This window comes from Arachis hypogaea, chromosome 7 (assembly GCF_003086295.3).
Source record: "Arachis hypogaea cultivar Tifrunner chromosome 7, arahy.Tifrunner.gnm2.J5K5, whole genome shotgun sequence".
In the NCBI taxonomy this organism is placed as follows: Eukaryota; Viridiplantae; Streptophyta; class Magnoliopsida; order Fabales; family Fabaceae; genus Arachis; species Arachis hypogaea.
The window spans coordinates 55292107-55310266 of NC_092042.1; the positions used below are offsets into that span (position 1 = coordinate 55292107).

The 18160-nt window shown below is 36.9% G+C and overlaps 1 protein-coding gene and 1 non-coding gene across 2 annotated transcripts; one reads left to right on the forward strand and one right to left on the reverse strand.

Annotated features, from left to right (window-relative positions):
• Positions 1–797: 797 nt before the first annotated feature.
• LOC112703128 (phenylcoumaran benzylic ether reductase Pyrc5) lies at positions 798–2448 on the reverse strand. Its single transcript, XM_025754451.3, has 5 exons — positions 2003–2448; positions 1791–1925; positions 1467–1704; positions 1174–1377; positions 798–1070 (listed from the first exon to the last, which is right to left on the reverse strand). The coding sequence occupies exons 1-5, from the start codon at positions 2186–2188 to the stop codon at positions 904–906; spliced, it is 930 nt and encodes a 309-aa protein (XP_025610236.1). The 5' UTR covers positions 2189–2448; the 3' UTR covers positions 798–903.
• A 9915-nt stretch (positions 2449–12363) lies between these two features.
• On the forward strand, positions 12364–12471 carry LOC112704691 (small nucleolar RNA R71). The gene has a single exon (XR_003155302.1). It is a non-coding gene; the product is annotated as a small nucleolar RNA R71 (small nucleolar RNA).
• The last annotated feature ends 5689 nt before the right edge of the window (positions 12472–18160 follow it).

Consider the following 18160-nt stretch of genomic DNA (forward strand, 5'->3'; position numbering starts at 1 on the left):
TTCGAATGACTTTTAAAAAAATGTTAAATGATATTATAATTTTAAATAAATTTTAATCACCAAATTAGTCTTTTAAATATTTATTTTATTAGACAAATTAATTTTCATCATATCAAATTATTCGTTTATATAGAAAGACTAAGATGAAAATTTTAAATATTTCAAAGAATTATTATATCTTTTAATAATGACAGAGATTAAATTATATAATTTTATACTAATATTTTACTTGAGAATTGATATGTCTAATAAAATAAAATATTTAAGACGAATTTGGTAATTAAAATTTGACAAAAGAGGGTTGGGTCTGTAGAAGTTTGGCTTTTTCCTTTTTCTAGAGATGCGCAGGTTGAATCTGAGACACAACAGATGAAAACTTTTCTTTTTATATCAATTTACAGTTGTAAAAATTGAAATTACAAACCACCCCCTTTAAATTATACAGAATGTATATACACTATTTATTCATACAGTACCATATAGTATGTAAACTCTATCAATTAATAAACCTTTGAATGTCTGTATTGATTAATGATTAAGATGGTAACACCTAATTAAGGATAAATAACCCATAAAATCATTTTGAATTTGAAAGAAGTCACCTTTTCTAATTTTGGGAGAATGCAGAGTATAGATATGTTTTCATATTGGCAGATTTTAGTGTAGTGCTATCATAATTGTTTTTGCTTGCATGTAACAGAAAGTACCATGCCTCTTTTTGGTTGCTATCTATTTTTCAAGTTTAATCTTTGACTTCAAATGCAATGAAGGGTATAAATGTAATTTTAAAATAAAAATAGCAAAAGAGAGCATAAAATAGAATAGGATTCAATAAAGGTGAACATAGCACCCTATTACATGACATGTTATTTAGATAATTCACCTAGAATAAACATCCAACTATCAGACAAACTGATTAAGATACTCATCCACAGTTGTGTATTTGACATCGGGATAGAGCTGTGATGCCTCCACTCCAAAAGATTCCTCAATTTCAAAGTTAGTTTGATCCCCCTTCACATACACAGCATGGGTAATAGAAAGGACCACGTTCAAGGGTGGGGCAGACTCTGAAATGAAAAGAAAATGAAGAAGATTATTATGTCACCAGTGCATATAACTTAGCACATATACATCCTGAAATGAAAGCTAAGAGTACTTTTACTCACTAACCTTGAATTTGCTTGAGGACTTGTTCTTCCGGTACATAGACCTTCTCAAGAGTCTTACCAATCTTGTTCTCCCAGAGAGACACTAATTCATTGAATGACAAGGTATTAGCTGGGGGTCTGATATAGAGAATTTTATTCAAGGTTCTTGGATCATCCACCGCTTTGATGGTGTAAGCTGCGATGTCCTCTTCCTTGTTCCAAACAGCTACAAACATTAATATATAATGTGTCAATAATGTGTGAGATACTGTACATCTATATACATGTGCTTCAAGAATTTAAGTGCATACTCACATTTGGCGTTTCCATCCCCAAGGATAACAACTTTGTCTCTTGGGGGAGAGGTAGCTCCAGGCTGTGACAGATTGGGTAGAAAGTAACCAGCAAAGAAGTTGGAAGACACATAGGTGTAGGGAATTCCTTCAGCCTCAACGGTTCGACGAATTTTGGACTTGGTAGCAAATGCACTCTTTGCGGGATCAACTGCGGTAGTTCGGTCCACATCATTCCCGAATTCCGAGGGAAGAAATCTCTGAACCATAAGATAACAACCATCAACAGCAAGTTCCAAAATTAAAAACGGAAATTTCTTCCGAAAACATCTTAAAAAGGTGATACCTTGACATTTCCTGCCTCCTTGATGGCAGAAATGATCTTGTCTTGATCAGCTAACTGGGCATGTCCGACGGTAGAGATGACGACGTCCACCTGCTTGATGGCCTTCACCAAACTTTCGTGATCATACAGATCTCCCTGCGTGTGCCGTACAGTATAAGGTCGCAGCATTAAAGAAGAGGAATAAGAAGAAAAGGGGTTTTACTTTTACGTACCGAAATAAGATTGACCCCCAGGGTCTTGAATTTGTCGATAATTTGGGCCTTTTCTGGGTTGGAAAGAGTGGATTCCCTGACAAGAAGGAAGGTTGGGTGGCCGGTCTTGGCGCTGGTTTCCACCACGAATTTCCCAATGTAGCCGGTGCCTCCGATCACCAGAATCTTGCTACTCGCTGCTGCCATCTCAGAGTGTACTCACTACTCACTAGTGACTATCGTTGTCTCTGCTATTTGCTTATACTTTCAATGTCTGCCTCCTTTTATAACTTCCAATTTCCAACCCCTCTTCTCCCGTGGACCCACGGTTACGCACGACCCTTAATCTGCCATGTTAATAATATTTATTTGAGAATGAAATGTATTTATTCACATAGTGCGTCTAGATACATGATTTACAACCTCAAATTAAAGTTTCATTTTATGGGTCACAAATTATAGTTCATAGTACGACTTATCTAATTGATGCTATTATTCCACTCTTTGTTTCTCACATTCTCTTTCTCTGCCACCTATTTGGTTAGTGGTGATTCTCCTTTTAGCAGTGGTGTAACGTGACTTTGCTTCTGCTTGCAATATCTTTTTCCGGATTTGTGTTTCGTAAATTATCTAAATTTACATATGTTATATATTTAACATATGGTGTAAATTCCTTGACGTCATGTGTAAGTCATACATACGCACTTATATTATTGAATATTTAACAAAATTATATTAGGTTAATTTTTTGGTTGCGATATTATATTGATAATTAAATTTAGTGAATTATCAAATATATTATGTTTTTATAAAATTATTTAATACTTGTATTATATATTCACATTTCAACAAAAATATTAACTCTTGTTATTACTATCTCTAAATACATGTATTTCTAAAGTATAATTACTTAATAATGGTATCACCTTCTATTTAACAAATAAATAACATATTAAAAAGACACCAAAAAATATTAAAATTTACACTAAAGTCATCACTTAATATAAATATTTAAAAAATTATTATTTTAAAATAACAAAATGTATTTAGATAAATAAAAGTCGATACATAAATATTTTAAAATATATAGTACGTATTTGACTTAGAGGTAGATGATGACCTCTATCATTCTATGTCAACCAAAATATGGTGTACTGTTGGCTAAACTAAAAATTTACATACTGCTGATAACAATGTCGAACGAGAAACCTTGGCTGAGGGTCATTTTATTTTTAAAATTAAAACAAAATAAAAATAAAAATAAAAAACATCCAATAATTAGTCCCGCCATGGATGACTAACTTTAAGGCCAAAGATTTTTAGTGTAGAGTAAGTGAGTAACATGGTTATCGGATGCCTCATTTAGTAGTAGTTGATAAGAAGGTAGTACCTCAGTTGTGGTATTCCATTTCACGCATTGCGTAGTGGCATTGCATACCTGACTCACATACCTACTTCTTCAAAGTAGTTGGTCAATGTGACACATACTATTGAATTGAAACTTGAAGGGAAACGGTCATTTTTTGTGGTGAATGTGGGGGTAAGTTTGTGTTTTAAAATATTTTAAAATAATTTTAATATTGTCTCACTATAATTTTAGCAAAAATTACTAGTGGAAAACATATTTTCTCAACTTATTTTTTTTCCTATAACTTGGTAAATTGTGTCCTATATCTTCTAATAGTATAAAATCTAGAATAAAGGATAAATAGGTTTCTAACTTTTTTTTTGGATATTTTTGTCTCTGACTATTGACAATTACTTTCAAGTTGGACGGATCAGTCCCTCCGTCCAAATGGCTCCATCAGATTCAACGAAAAAATCTGAGTAATGCTTGTCACGCGTACGCGTGGGTCACGCGTACGGGTCGCCGGACAGATTTCCCACTCACGCCTACGTGTCGTCATGAATTCTCCACTTCACTATAAATTTTCTGTTTTGCATACTTTTTTTTTCCATTTCTTTCAGGTTATTCTTGCCTTCAAAACTTTAAATCACTCAAATAAACATATCAAGACATCGAATAGGAGAAAAGCAAATTAAATTTAGCAATTAAGAGTGTGTTTAGGTTTAGTTTTTTTTTTAAGTTTCACTTTTTAGTTTGCCTATTTTTTCTTCCTCTGAGCCTAAATGTAATTCTGCTCTTCAACCCAAATTTAGCCAAAACTAAAAATAATAGCTTTTGCGTTTACATTTTCATGTTAGATTGAAATTTATTTTCTATCTCCCAATTTTGTACTTCATTGTTCCTATGATTAATTTTGTTGCTTTTTTTTATAATATTTTTTCTCTAATACTCTCTCATGAATATTATTATTCTTTATAGAATTCTTACTTTTTTGTATATATACATTTTTTACCTATTAATTTTTTTGTATAGAATAATAATAGTAAAATTATGTGTACTAAAAAAGAGTACTAAGAGTACTAAAAATATCTATATAAAAATATCATAAAAAATTTTTATATTTATTTCTATAATTGTCAAGATAAATATTTAATTTTTATTATTTTGAGTACTCTCTTTTATAATTGTAATTCTCGTGTACAATATTTTAGTGTAATTTTTTTATAATATAAATTATTATCTCATTAGAAAAGACAAATTAAATAAAAAATTAATCATAGGTAATAATATAATCATAAACGTTGGATTCCAAAATAATATTAAGAATAAGATTATTGAGAGTACTGGAATAAGAATACCACATAAAAAAAATACTAAATTAACATTTTTGATGTACAATGCAAGGCTACGATGATGCAAAAAATAAAAAAGAAAAAGAAGAAAAGCCGACGAAAAATGTTACTAACAGTGACTTTTACTTTGAGAGCAATTTCATCATTGTAACTTTCTTTAATCATGTGGAGCCTATATTATTCTTACTTTTCTTCCATTCCATGCCTTGATATGTTTGTTTGAGTGATTTAAAGTTTTGAAGGTAAGAATGGCTTGAAAGAAATGGAAAAAAAGCATGCAAGGTGGAAAATTCGTAAAGGAACCGGGATTTGCTGAATTCATGGCGACACGTACACACGTGATCCACGCGTACGCGTGACAAGCATTACGGGAGCCACGTCAGATTTTTCTGTTGGGTCTAACGGAGGCATTTGGACGGAGGGACTGATCCGTCCAACTTTTAAAGATGTCAGAGACTTAAAAGTAATTTTTAATGGTCAGGAACAAAAATATCCGCAGAAAAAAAGTTAGGGACCTATTTATCCTTTACTCTAAAATCTATGACCTTTTAAGCCATGTACCATTTCTCATTTCTTTGGAACTAAATGCATGTACGTGTCGTCCCGTTGTTCTTTTGGAATAAAAAATAAAGGGAAAGTGTTAGGTTCTGTTGCTATTCTCTTTACTTATGTTCTCACATTTAAATCCACCCAATAATGTATAATCGTTCTCTTTTACAAATTCTAGTTTTTCAAAGTTTTCTCTCTTCTCTTCCTCCCAAACGCTATGTTTTCAACACCGTTCAACTCATCCAGAACTTGAAAATCCTAACTCGAGCTATGCAGAATCTTCGACTGAGAGCACAATCACAGCAATAGCATTGGATAGTTTCATCTAGTGAGATGCTGGCGATGCTGAGCGGGTACGATCTTTGTTTCAAGCTTCACATTCTCTCAAACTTCAACAACCTGGTTGAGACATTCTGGGTCGAGATCTCAACCAGCACACCTCTCATGCAAGGATTCTTTTGATCTATTTCTTTCTTTAGTATTGAATTTTTAATCTCTTTGATTTGGGATTTTTATATGTGCTTTCGTTGCATTTGATTTGGAGTTTTCGTATGTGTTTTCTTTACAGAGAATTTGAGTTGTTTTCCATGTTTATTTTTTTATCAAGGTAAAAGTAGTTTGGTCTCAGTGAGTGCCGTTGCTAGAGAAGATCCTCTGCTGTAATGTTTCTTGGAAGAAACCCCACGATGGTGGTGCTTGGTGTGGGTTATGTGCAGTGCTTGCGTCTCCACCTTGAATCTTTTTCCTGTATCTCCTTTGGATTTAAAGGAGTGTTAGGGTTTTCTATTTTTTTTCTGAAATTATTTTTTCTTTTTTTAATCATCTTCCTGTTTTTAAGTTTTTTTTATGCTTCAAATAATTATGAATTCACTGTAACTTCCTCATTACCAGAATGTCACGCTTCCGACTGCGTGGTGCACGAAATTGTGATAATCAATGGCGCCATCAACATGGTACGCTCAATTACAATCTCAACTCTTTATCACAACTTCGCACAACTAACCAGCAAGTGCACTGGGTCGTCCAAGTAATAAACCTTACGCGAGTAAGGGTCGATCCCACGGAGATTGTTGGTATGAAGCAAGCTATGGTCATCTTGTAAATCTTAGTCAGGCGGATTCAAATGGTTATGGAGGATAACATAAAACATAAAATAAGGATAGAGATACTTATGTAATTCATTGGTGAGAATTTCAGATAAGCGTATGGAGATGCTTTGTCCCTTTCGTCTCCCTGCTTTCCTACTGTCTTCATCCAATCCTTCTTACTCCTTTCCATGGCAAGCTGTATGTTGGGCATCACCGTTGTCAATGGCTACAGTCCCGTCCTCTCAGTGAAAATGTTCAACGCGCTCTGTCACAGCACGGCTATTCATCTGTCGATTCTCGATCATGTCGGAATAGAATCTAGTGATTCTTTTGCGTCTGTCACTAACGCCCCACAATCGCGAGTTTGAAGCTCGTCACAGTCATCCAATCTTTGAATCCTACTCAGAATACCACAGACAAGGTTTAGACCTTCCGGATTCTCTTGAATGCCGCCATCAATTCTAGCTTATACCACGAAGATTCCGATTAAGGGATCTAAGAGATATCCACTCAATTTAAGGTAGAACGGAAGTGGTTGTCAGGCACACGTTCATAGGTGAGAATGATGATGAGTGTCACGGATCATCACATTCATCAAGTTGAGGAACAAGTGATATCTTAGAATAAGAATAAGCCGAATTGAATAGAAGAACTATAGTAATTGCATTAATACTCGAGGTACAGCAGAGCTCCACACCTTAATCTATGGTGTGTAGAAACTCCACCGTTGAAAATACATAAGAACAAGGTCTAGGCATGGCCGAATGGCCAGCATCCCAAAGAGGGTTCAATCATAAAAACATGATCAAAAGATTCCAGGATGTCAAATACAATAGTAAAAGGTCCTATTTGTAGATAACTAGTAGTTTAGGGTTTACAAAAAATGAGTAAATGATATAAAAATCCACTTCCGGGTCCACTTGGTGTGTGCTTGGGCTGAGCATTGAAGCTTTCATGTGTAGAGACTTTTCTTGGAGTTAAACGCCAGCTTTTGTGCCAGTTTGGGCGTTTAACTCCTATTCTTGTGCCAGTTCCGGCGTTTTACGCCAGAATTCTTGAGCTAACTTGGAACGCCTGTTTGAGCTATCAAATCTCGAGCAAAGTATGAACTATTATATATTGCTGGAAAGCCCAGGATGTCTACTTTCCAACGCAATTCAAAGCGCGCCAATTGGGCTTTTGTAGCTCCAGAAAATCCACTCCAAGTGCAGGGAGGTCAGAATCCAACAACATCTGCAGTTCTTTTTTGCCTCTGAATCAGATTTTTGCTCAGATCCCTCAATTTCAGCCAGAAAATATCTGAAATCACAGAAAAACACACAAATTCATAGTAAAGTCCAGAAAAGCGAATTTTAAATAAAAACTAACTAAAACATACTAAAACATACTAAAAATAATGCCAAAAAGCGTATAAATTATCCGCTCATCACAACACCAAACTTAAATTGTTGCTTGTCCCCAAGCAATTGAAAATCAAATAGGGTAAAAAGAAGAGAATATACAATGAACTCCAAAAACATCTATGAAGATCAGTATTAATTAGATGAGCGGGGCTTTTAGCTTTTTGCCTCTGAACAGTTTTGGCATCTCACTTTATCCCTTGAAATTCAGAATGATTGGCTTCTATAGGAACTCAGAATCCAGATAGTGTTATTGATTCTCCTAGTTAAGTATGATGATTCTTGAACACAGCTACTTTGTGAGTCTTGGCCGTGGCCCAAAGCACTCTGTCTTCCAGTATTACCACCGGATACATATATGCCACAGACACATAACTGGGTGAACCTTTTTAGATTGTGACTCAGCTTTGCTAGAGTCCCAAATTAGAGGTGTCCAGGGTTCTTAAGCACACTCTTTTTTTCCTTGGATCACAACTTTATTTTTTTTACCCTTGCCTTTTGGTTTAAAGGGCTATTGGCTTTTTCTGCTTGCTTTCTCTCTTTTCTTTTTTTTTTCGCATATAATCTCTCTCTTTTTTTTTTGAATTCTCTGCTTTTTCTTGTTTCAAGAATCATTTTTATGATTTTTCAGATCCTCAGTAACATGTCTCCATTTTCATCATTCTTTCAAGAGCCAACATTCATGAACAACAAATTCAAAAGACATATGTACTGTTCAAGCATACATTCAGAAGTCAAAGTATTGCCACCACATCAAAATAATTAATCTGTTATAAAATTTAAAATTCATGCAATTCTTCTCTTTTTCAATTAAGAACATTTTTCATTTAAAAAAGGTGATGGATTCATAGGACATTCATAACTTTAAGGCATAGACACTAAGACACTAATGATCATAAGACACAAACATAGACAAACATAAGCATAAAAATTTGAAAAACAGGAAAATTAAGAGCAAGGAAGTTAAAGAACGGGTCCACCTTAGTGATGGCGGCTTGTTCTTCCTCTTGAGGATCTTATGGAGTGCTTGAGCTCCTCAATGTCTCTTCCTTACCTTTGTTGCTCCTCTCTCATGATTCTTTGATCTTCTCTAATTTCATGGAGGAGGATGGAATGTTCTTGATGCTCCACCCTTAGTTGTCCCATGTTGGAACTCAATTCTCCTAGGGAGGTGTTGATTTGCTCCCAATAGTTTTGTGGAGGAAAGTGCATCCCTTGAGGCATCTCAGGGATTTCATGATGAGGAATTTCCTCATGTCCATGAGTGGGATCTCTTGTTTGCTCCATCCTTTTCTTAGTGATGGGCTTGTCCTCATCAATGAGGATGTCTCCCTTTATGTGAACTCCAACTGAATTACAGATGTGACAAATGAGATGAGGGAAGGCTAACCTTGCCAAGGTAGAGGACTTGTCCGCCACCTTATAAAGTTCTTGGGATATAACCTCATGAAATTCTACTTCCTCTCCAATCATGATGCTATGAATCATGATAGCCCGGTCTATAGTAACTTCGGACCGGTTGCTAGTGGGAATGATTGAGCGTTGGATAAACTCCAACCATCCCCTAGCCACGGGCTTGAGGTCATGCCTTCTCAGTTGAACCAGCTTCCCTCTTGAATCTCTCTTCCATTGAGCGCCCTCTTCTCAAATGTCTATGAGGACTTGGTCCAACCTTTGATCAAAGTTGACCCTTCTAGTGTAGGGGTGTTCATCTTCTTGCATCATGGGCAAGTTGAATGCCAATTGTAAGCCAATTCTTTGGGTCTGGGTTCACACTTTGATCATGGTTCTTGGTGATCCATGCATTGGCATAGAACTCTTGAACCATTAAGATTCCGACTTGTTGAATGGGGTTGGTAAGAACTTCCCAACCTCTTCTTCGGATCTCATGTCGGATCTCCGATATTCACTCTTTTTGAATTTGAAAGGGACCTCGGGGATCACCTTCTTCATGGCCACAACTTCATAGAAGTGGTCTTGATGCACCCTTGAGATGAATCTCTCCATCTCCCATGACTCGGAGGTGGAAGCTTTTGCCTTCCCTTTCTTCTTTCTAGAGGTTTCTCCGGCCTTAGATGCCATAAATGGTTATGGAAAAACAAAAAGCAACGCTTTTACCACACCAAACTTAGAAGGTTTGCTCGTCCTTGAGCAAAAGAAGAAAGAATAGAGTAGAAGAAGAAGAAAGATAGGAGATGGAGGGGGGCTTTGTGTTTCGGCCAAGGGGGAGAAGTAGTGTTTAGGTTGTGTGAAAATGAAGGAGTGAAGATGGGTTTATATAGGGGTGGAGAGAGGGGTAGGGTTTGGCCATTATGGGTGGATTTGGGAGGGTAAGTGGTTTGAATTTGGATGGTGAGGTAGGTGGGGTTTTATGAAGGATGGATGTGAGTGGTGAAGAGAATGGTGGGATTTGATAGGTGAGGGGTTTTGGGGAAGAGGTATTGAGGTGATTGGTGAATGGGTGAAGAAGAGAGAGAGTGGTGGGGTTTGTGGGGATTCTGTGGGGTCCACAAATTCTGAGGTGTCAAGGATAACTCATCCCTGCACCAAGTGGCGAGCAAAAATGCTCCTTCTGCCAATCCTGGCGTTAAACGCCGGGTTGGTGCCCATTTCTAGAGTTTAACGCCAGCTTCTTGCCCATTCCTGGCGTTAAACGCCAGTCTGGTGCTCCTTTCTGGCGTTAAACGCCCAGAGTGGTACCAGACTGGGCGTTAAACGCCCAGTTTGCTATCTTCACTGGTGTTTAAACGCCAGCAAATTTTCCTCCAGGCTGTGCTATTTTTCTTTCTGTTTTTCATTCTATTTTTGCCTTTTCAATTGATTTTGTGACTTCCCATGATCATTAACCTGTAGAAAACATAAAATAACAATGGAAAATAGATAAATATAACATTGGGTTGCCTCCCAACAAGCGCTTCTTTAACGTCAGTATCTTGACAGTGGGCTCTCATGGAGCCTTACAGATACTCAGAGCAATGTTAAAACCTCCCAACACCAAACTTAGAGTTTGAATGTGGGGGTTCAACACCAAACTTAGAATTTGGTTGTGGCCTCCCAACACCAAACTTAGAGTTTGACTGTGGGGGCTCTGTTTGACTCTGTTTTGAGAGAAGCTCTTCATGTTTCCTCTCTATGGTTACAGAGGGATATCCTTGAGCCTTAAACATAAGGGATTCTTCATTCACTTGAATGATCAATTCTTCTCTGTCAACATCAATCACAGCCTTTGCTGTGGCTAGGAAGGGTCTGCCAAGGATGATGGATTCATCCATGCACTTCCCAGTCTCTAGGACTATAAAATCAGCAGGGATGTAATGGTCTTCAATCTTTACCAGAACATCCTCTACAAGTCCATAAGCTTGTTTTCTTGAATTGTCTGCCATCTCTAGTGAGATTCTTGCAGCTTGTACCTCAAAGATCCCTAGCTTCTCCATTACAGAGAGAGACATGAGGTTTATGCTTGACCCTAGGTCACACAGAGCCTTCTTGAAGGTCATGGTGCCTACTGTACAAGGTATTGAGAACTTCCCAGGGTCCTGTCTCTTTTGAGGTAATCTCTGCCTAGTCAAGTCATCCAGTTCTTTGGTGAGTAAAGGGGGTTCATCCTCCCAAGTCTCATTACCAAATAACTTGTCATTTAGTTTTATGATTGCTCCAAGGTACTTAGCAACTTGCTCTTCAGTGACATCTTCGTCCTTTCAGATGAAGAATACTCATCAGAGCTCATGAATGGCAGAAGTAAATCCAATGGAATCTCTATGGTCTTAGTGTGAGCCTCAGATTCCCATGATTCCTCATTGGGAAACTTATTGGAGGCCAGTGGATGTCCATTGAGGTCTTCCTCAGTGGCGATCACTGCCTCTTCCTCCTCTCCAAATTCGGCCATGTTGATGGCCTTACACTCTCCTTTTGGATTCTCTTCTGTATTGCTTGGGAGAGTGCTAGGAGGGAGTTCAGTAACTTTCTTACTCAGCTGACCCACTTGTGCCTCCAAGTTTCTAATGGAGGACCTTGTTTCAGTCATGAAACTTTGAGTGGTTTTGATTAGATCAGAGACCATGGTTGCTAAGTCAGAGTGGCTCTGCTTAGAATTCTCTGTCTGTTGCTGAGAAGATGATGGAAAAGGCTTGCCATTGCTAAACCTATTTCTTCCACCATTATTGTTGTTGAAATCTTGTTGAGGTCTCTGTTGATCCTTCCATGAGAGATTTGGATGATTTCTCCATGAAGGATTATAGGTATTTCCATAGGATTCTCCCATGTAATTCACCTCTTTCATCGATGGATTCTCAAGATCATAAGCTTCTTCTTCAGATGAAGCGTCCTTAGTACTGCCTGGTGTAGCTTGCATTCCAGACAGACTTTGAGAAATCATATTGACTTGCTGAGTCAATATTTTGTTCTGAGCCAATATGGCATTCAGAGTATCAATCTCAAGAACTCCGTTCTTCTGATTCGTCCCATTGTTCACAGGATTCCTTTCAGAAGTGTACATGAATTGGTTATTTGCAACCATTTTAATGAGTTCTTGAGCTTCTGCAGGCGTCTTCTTCAGATGAAGAGATCCTCCAGCAGAGCTATCCAATGATATCTTAGACAGTTCAGACAGACCATCATAGAAGATACCTATGATGCTCCATTCAGAAAGCATGTCAGAAGGACACTTTCTGATCAATTGTTTGTATCTTTCCCAAGCTTCATAGAGGGATTCACCTTCCTTCTGTCTGAAGGTTTGGACTTCCACTCTAAGCTTACTCAATTTTTGAGGTAGAAAGAACTTTGCCAAGAAGGCATTGACTAGCTTTTCCCAAGAGTTCAGGCTTTCTTTAGGTTGTGAGTCCAACCATATCCTAGCTCTGTCTCTTACAACAAAAGGGAATAGCATACGTCTGTAGACCTCAGGGTCAACCCCATTGGTCTTGACAGTGTCACAGATTTGTAAGAACTCAGCTAAAAACTGATGAGGATCTTCCAATGGAAGTCCATGAAACTTGCAATTCTGTTGCATTAGAGAAACTAATTGAGGCTTAAGCTCAAAGTTGTTTGCTCCAATGGCAGGGATAGAGATGCTTCTCCCATAAAAATCGGGAGTAGGTGCAGTAAAGTCACCCAGCACCTTCCTTGCATTGTTTGCATTGTTGTTGTTTTCGGCTGTCATGTCTTCTTCTTTGAAGATTTCTGTTAGGTCCTATACAGAGAATAGCGCTTTAGCTTCTCTTAGCTTTCGCTTCAAGGTCCTTTCAGGTTTAGGGTCAGCCTCAACAAGAATGCCTTTGTCTTTGTTCCTGCTCATATAAGAGAGAAAAGAACAAGAAAATATGGAATCCTCTATGTCACAGTATAGAGATTCCTTGAGGTGTCAGAGGAAAAGAAGAATAGAAGGAGAAGGTAGAAGAATTCGAAATTATCAAGAGAGATGGAGTTCGAATTGTTGATAGTAGAGGAGTGTTAGTCCATAAATAGAAGGATGTGAAAAGAGAGAAAGAAGTTTTAGAAAATTAAAGTGAATTAATTAAAAGAAATTTTGAAAAAACTGAAGAATGATTTTCGAAAATTAAAGTTGGGAAAGAAATAAAGTGATTTTTGAAAAAGATTTTGAAATTAGAAATCAAAAAGATATGATTGAAAACTATTTTGAAAAAGATGTGATTAAAAAGATATGATTGAAAAGTTATGGTTTTAAAAAGATATGATTGAAAAGATATGATTGAAAAATAATTTAAAAAGATTTGATTTTTAAAATTAATGACTTGGCTAACAAGAAAAGATATGATTCAAACGTTAAACCTTTCTCAACAGATAAGGCAACATACTTGAAATGTTGAATCAAATCATTAATTGTTAGCAAGTATTTTTGAAAAATGGAAAGAAATTGATTTTGAAAATATATGATTGAAAAGATATGATTTGAAAAAGATTTGATTTTGAAAAATTATGAAAACTTGAAAAAATTTGCATTAAAAACAAAATCTTCCCTCTTGTGCCATCCTGGCGTTAAACGCCCAAAACTTTAACCTTTTGGGCGTTAAACGCCCAGCCAGGCACCTTGGCTGGCGTTTAAACGCCAGTTTTCCTTCCTCACTAGGCATTTTGAACGTCCAGCTTTTTCTGTGTGATTCCTCTGCTGAATGTTCTGAATCTTCAATTCTCTGTATTATTGACTTGAAAAGACACAAATTGAAATTTTTTTTGAATTTTTAATGATGAGGAATAATCAAAATGCAACTAAGATCAAATAGACAATGCATGCAAGACACCAAACTTAGAAGTTTGTATACTACTGACACTAACAAATTGAGAATGCATATAAGAAACAACAAAACACACAAAACAAGAGAATTTAAAGATCAAAGCAAGTAAATCATCAAGAACAACTTGAAGATCAATGAAGACACATGAAAAATGCAAGAAGAACAGAAGCATGCAATTGACACCAAACTTAAAATGAGACACTAGACTCAAACAAGAAACATAAAAATATTTTTGATTTTATAATTTTATAATTTTTTTTGGATTTTTCAAAAATTATATGGAAAAGAAAATAAAGAGATTCAAAATTTTTAATAAGAATTCCAGGAATCATGCAATGTTAGTCTAAAGCTTTAGTCTAAAGAAATTAGACATGGCTAGCCAAGTTTCAGCAGGACATTGCATTCAAGAGCTAAATTGATGAGAATCAATCAGCTTTGGTGATGATAAGAACATCACCTTGAAAATCTAGAATTCATTCTTAAAAATTCTGAAGAAAAATACCTAATTTAAGCAACAAGATGAACCGTCAGTTGTCCAAACTCAAACAATCCCCAACAACGGCGCCAAAAACTTGGTGCACGAAATTGTGATCATCAATGGCGCCATCAACATGGTACGCTCAATTGCAATCTCAACTCTTTATCACAACTTCGCACAACTAACCAGCAAGTGCACTGGGTCGTCCAAGTAATAGACCTTACGCGAGTAAGGGTCGATCCCACGGAGATTGTTGGTATGAAGCAAGCTATGGTCATCTTGTAAATCTTAGTCAGGCGGATTCAAATGGTTATGGAGGATAACATAAAACATAAAATAAGGATAGAGATACTTATGTAATTCATTGGTGAGAATTTCAGATAAGGGTATGGAGATGCTTTGTCCCTTCCTTCTCTCTGCTTTCCTACTGTCTTCATCCAATCCTTCTTACTCCTTTCCATGGCAAGCTATATGTTGGGCATCACCGTTGTCAATGGCTACAGTCCCGTCCTCTCAGTGAAAATGTTCAACGCACTCTGTCACAGCACGGCTATTCATCTGTCGGTTCTCGATCATGTCGAAATAGAATCCAGTGATTCTTTTGCGTCTGTCACTATCGCCCCACAATCGCGAGTTTGAAGCTCGTCACAGTCATCCAATCCTTGAATCCTACTCAGAATATCACAGACAAGGTTTAGACCTTCCGGATTCTCTTGAATGCCGCCATCAATTCTAGCTTATACCACGAAGATTCCGATTAAGGGATCCAAGAGATATCCACTCAATCTAAGGTAGAACGGAAGTGGTTGTCAGGCACACGTTCATAGGTGAGAATGATGATGAGTGTCACGGATCATCACATTCATCAAGTTGAGGAACAAGTGATATCTTAGAATAAGAATAAGCCAAATTGAATAGAAGAACAATAGTAATTGCATTAATACTCGAGGTACAGCAGAGCTCCACACCTTAATCTATGGTGTGTAGAAACTCCACCGTTGAAAATACATAAGAACAAGGTCTAGGCATGGCCGAATGGCCAGCCTCCCAAAGAGGGTTCAATCATAAAAATGTGATCAAAAGATTCCAGGATGTCAAATACAATAGTAAAAGGTCCTATTTGTAGATACTAGTAGCTTAGGATTTACAAAAAATGAGTAAATGACATAAAAATCCACTTCCTGGCCCACTTGGTGTGTGCTTGGGTTGAGCATTGAGGCTTTCATGTGTAGAGACTTTTCTTGGAGTTAAACGCCAGCTTTTGTGCCAGTTTGGGCGTTTAACTCCCATTCTTATGCCAGTTCCGGCATTTTACGCCAGAATTCTTGAGCTGACTTGGAACGCCTGTTTGGGCCATCAAATATCGGGCAAAGTATGGACTTTTATATATTTCTAGAAAGCCCAGGATGTCTACTTTCCAACGCAGTTGAGAGTGCGCCAATTGTGCTTCTGTAACTCCAGAAAATTCACTTCGAGTGCAGGGAGGTCAGAATCAACAACATCTGTAGTCCTTTTTAGCCTCTGAATCAGATTTTTGCTCAGGTTCCTCAATTTCAGCCAGAAAATACCTGAAATCACAGAAAAATACACAAACTCATAGTAAAGTCCAGAAAAGTGAATTTTAAATAAAAACTAATAAAAATATAATAAAAACTAACTAAAACATACTAAAAATATACTAAAAACAATGCCGAAAAGCGTATAAATTATCCGCTCATCACTGCGCCACTCTGATAGCGTGGATATTACAACGGCTTCCATAAATATATTTAATACTAAGATAGGAGTGTTTTTTTAAAGACTCAAAACCGTATAAATTTTTCCTTTTCGAATAAGAAACCAAAAATTACTTTTCAACTTAAAAACATACATACATACAAACCAGATACAACAGTTAAATTTATACATATACATAATATAATAACTTACAAGCATTACATACCACAACTCCTATCCCTCTTACAAAAATTATAAGGATAAAGGCAAGGAAAAATAATAACTAAGATAATACAAAATATCGTATAAACAGAAACGAAATAAATTCTTCATAAATTTTTTCGCCCATATCCTGAAAAGAAAAATCTGTAGGGGTGAGAACATCATCCTTTGCAGGATTCTTAGTATAGGATTAAAGAATTTCCATAACAAGATATCTAAAAGGAAATTGTTTTCAAATACAGTGATCGTTAGTGATCGTTGCTCGTCTTATGTACCTTTTCAAAAACCAATGGTTTAACATTCAAAATCCAAAACTTTTTAAAAGAAAAATCAAATAATTATCCAAAATCCAAAACCTTTTTCTTTCTTAATAAAAATCTTACAAGTTTTCTAGATGATGAGCGGATAATTTATACGCTTTTTGGCATTGTTTTTAGGTAGTTTTTAATAGGTTCAAGCTACTTTTAGGGATGTTTTCATTAGTTTTAATGCTAAATTAATATTTCTAGACTTTACTATGAGTTTGTGTATTTTTCTGTGATTTCAGGTATTTTCTGGCTGAAATTGAGGGACCTGAGCAAAACTCTGATAAGAAGGCTGACAAAGGACTGCTGATGCTGTTGGAATCTGACCTCCCTGCACTCGAAATAGATTTTCTGGAGCTACAGAACTCTAAATGACGTGCTCTCAACGATTTTGGAAATTAGACATCCAGAGCTTTCCAGCAATATATAATAGTCCATACTTTGTTTGAGATTAGATGACGTAAACTGGCGCTCAACGCCAGTTCCATGCTGCATTCTGGAGTCAAACGCCAGAAACACGTCACGAACCAGAGTTGAACGCCCAAAACACGTTACAACTTGGCGTTCAACTCCAAGATAAGCCTCAGCTCGTGTAACATTCAAGCTCAGCCCAAACATACACCAAGTAGGCCCCAAAAGTGGATTTATGCATCAATTACTTACTTTTGTAAACCCTAGCAGCTAGTTTATTATAAATAGGACTTTTTACTAGTGTATTAGCAATCTCTGGACGTCTAGTTCTTAGACCTTGGGGGCTGGCCTCTCGGCCATGCCTGAACCTTCATCACTTATGTATTTTCAACCGTGGAGTTTCTACACACCATAAATTAAGGGTGTGGAGCTCTGCTGTACCTCAAGTTTTAATGCAATTACTACTATTTCCTATTCAATTCCATTTATTCCTGTTCTAAGATATTTGTTGCACTTCAACATGATGAATGTGATGATCCATGACACTCATCATCATTCTCACCTATGAACGCGTGTGACTGACAACCACTTCCGTTCTACCTTAGGCCGGGCGCATATCTCTTGGATTCCTTAATCAGAATCTTCGTGGTATAAGCTAGAATTGATGGCGGCATTCATGAGAATCTGGAAAGTCTAAACCTTGTTTGTGGCATTCCGAGTAGGATTCCGGGATTGAATGACTGTGACGAGCTTCAAACTCGCGATTGCTGGGCGTGATGACAAACGCAAAAGAATCAAGGGATTCTATTCCAACATGATCGAGAACCGACAGATGATTAGCCGTACTGTGACAGAGCATTTGGACCATTTTCACTGAGAGGATGGGATGTAGCCATTGACAACGGTGATGCCCTACATACAGCTTGCCATGAAAAGGAGTAAGAAGGATTAGATGAAAGCAGTAGGAAAGCAGAGATTCAGAAGGAACACAGCATCTCCATGCACCTATCTGAAATTTCCACCATTGGAGTACATGAGTAACTTTATCTTTACTTTCTG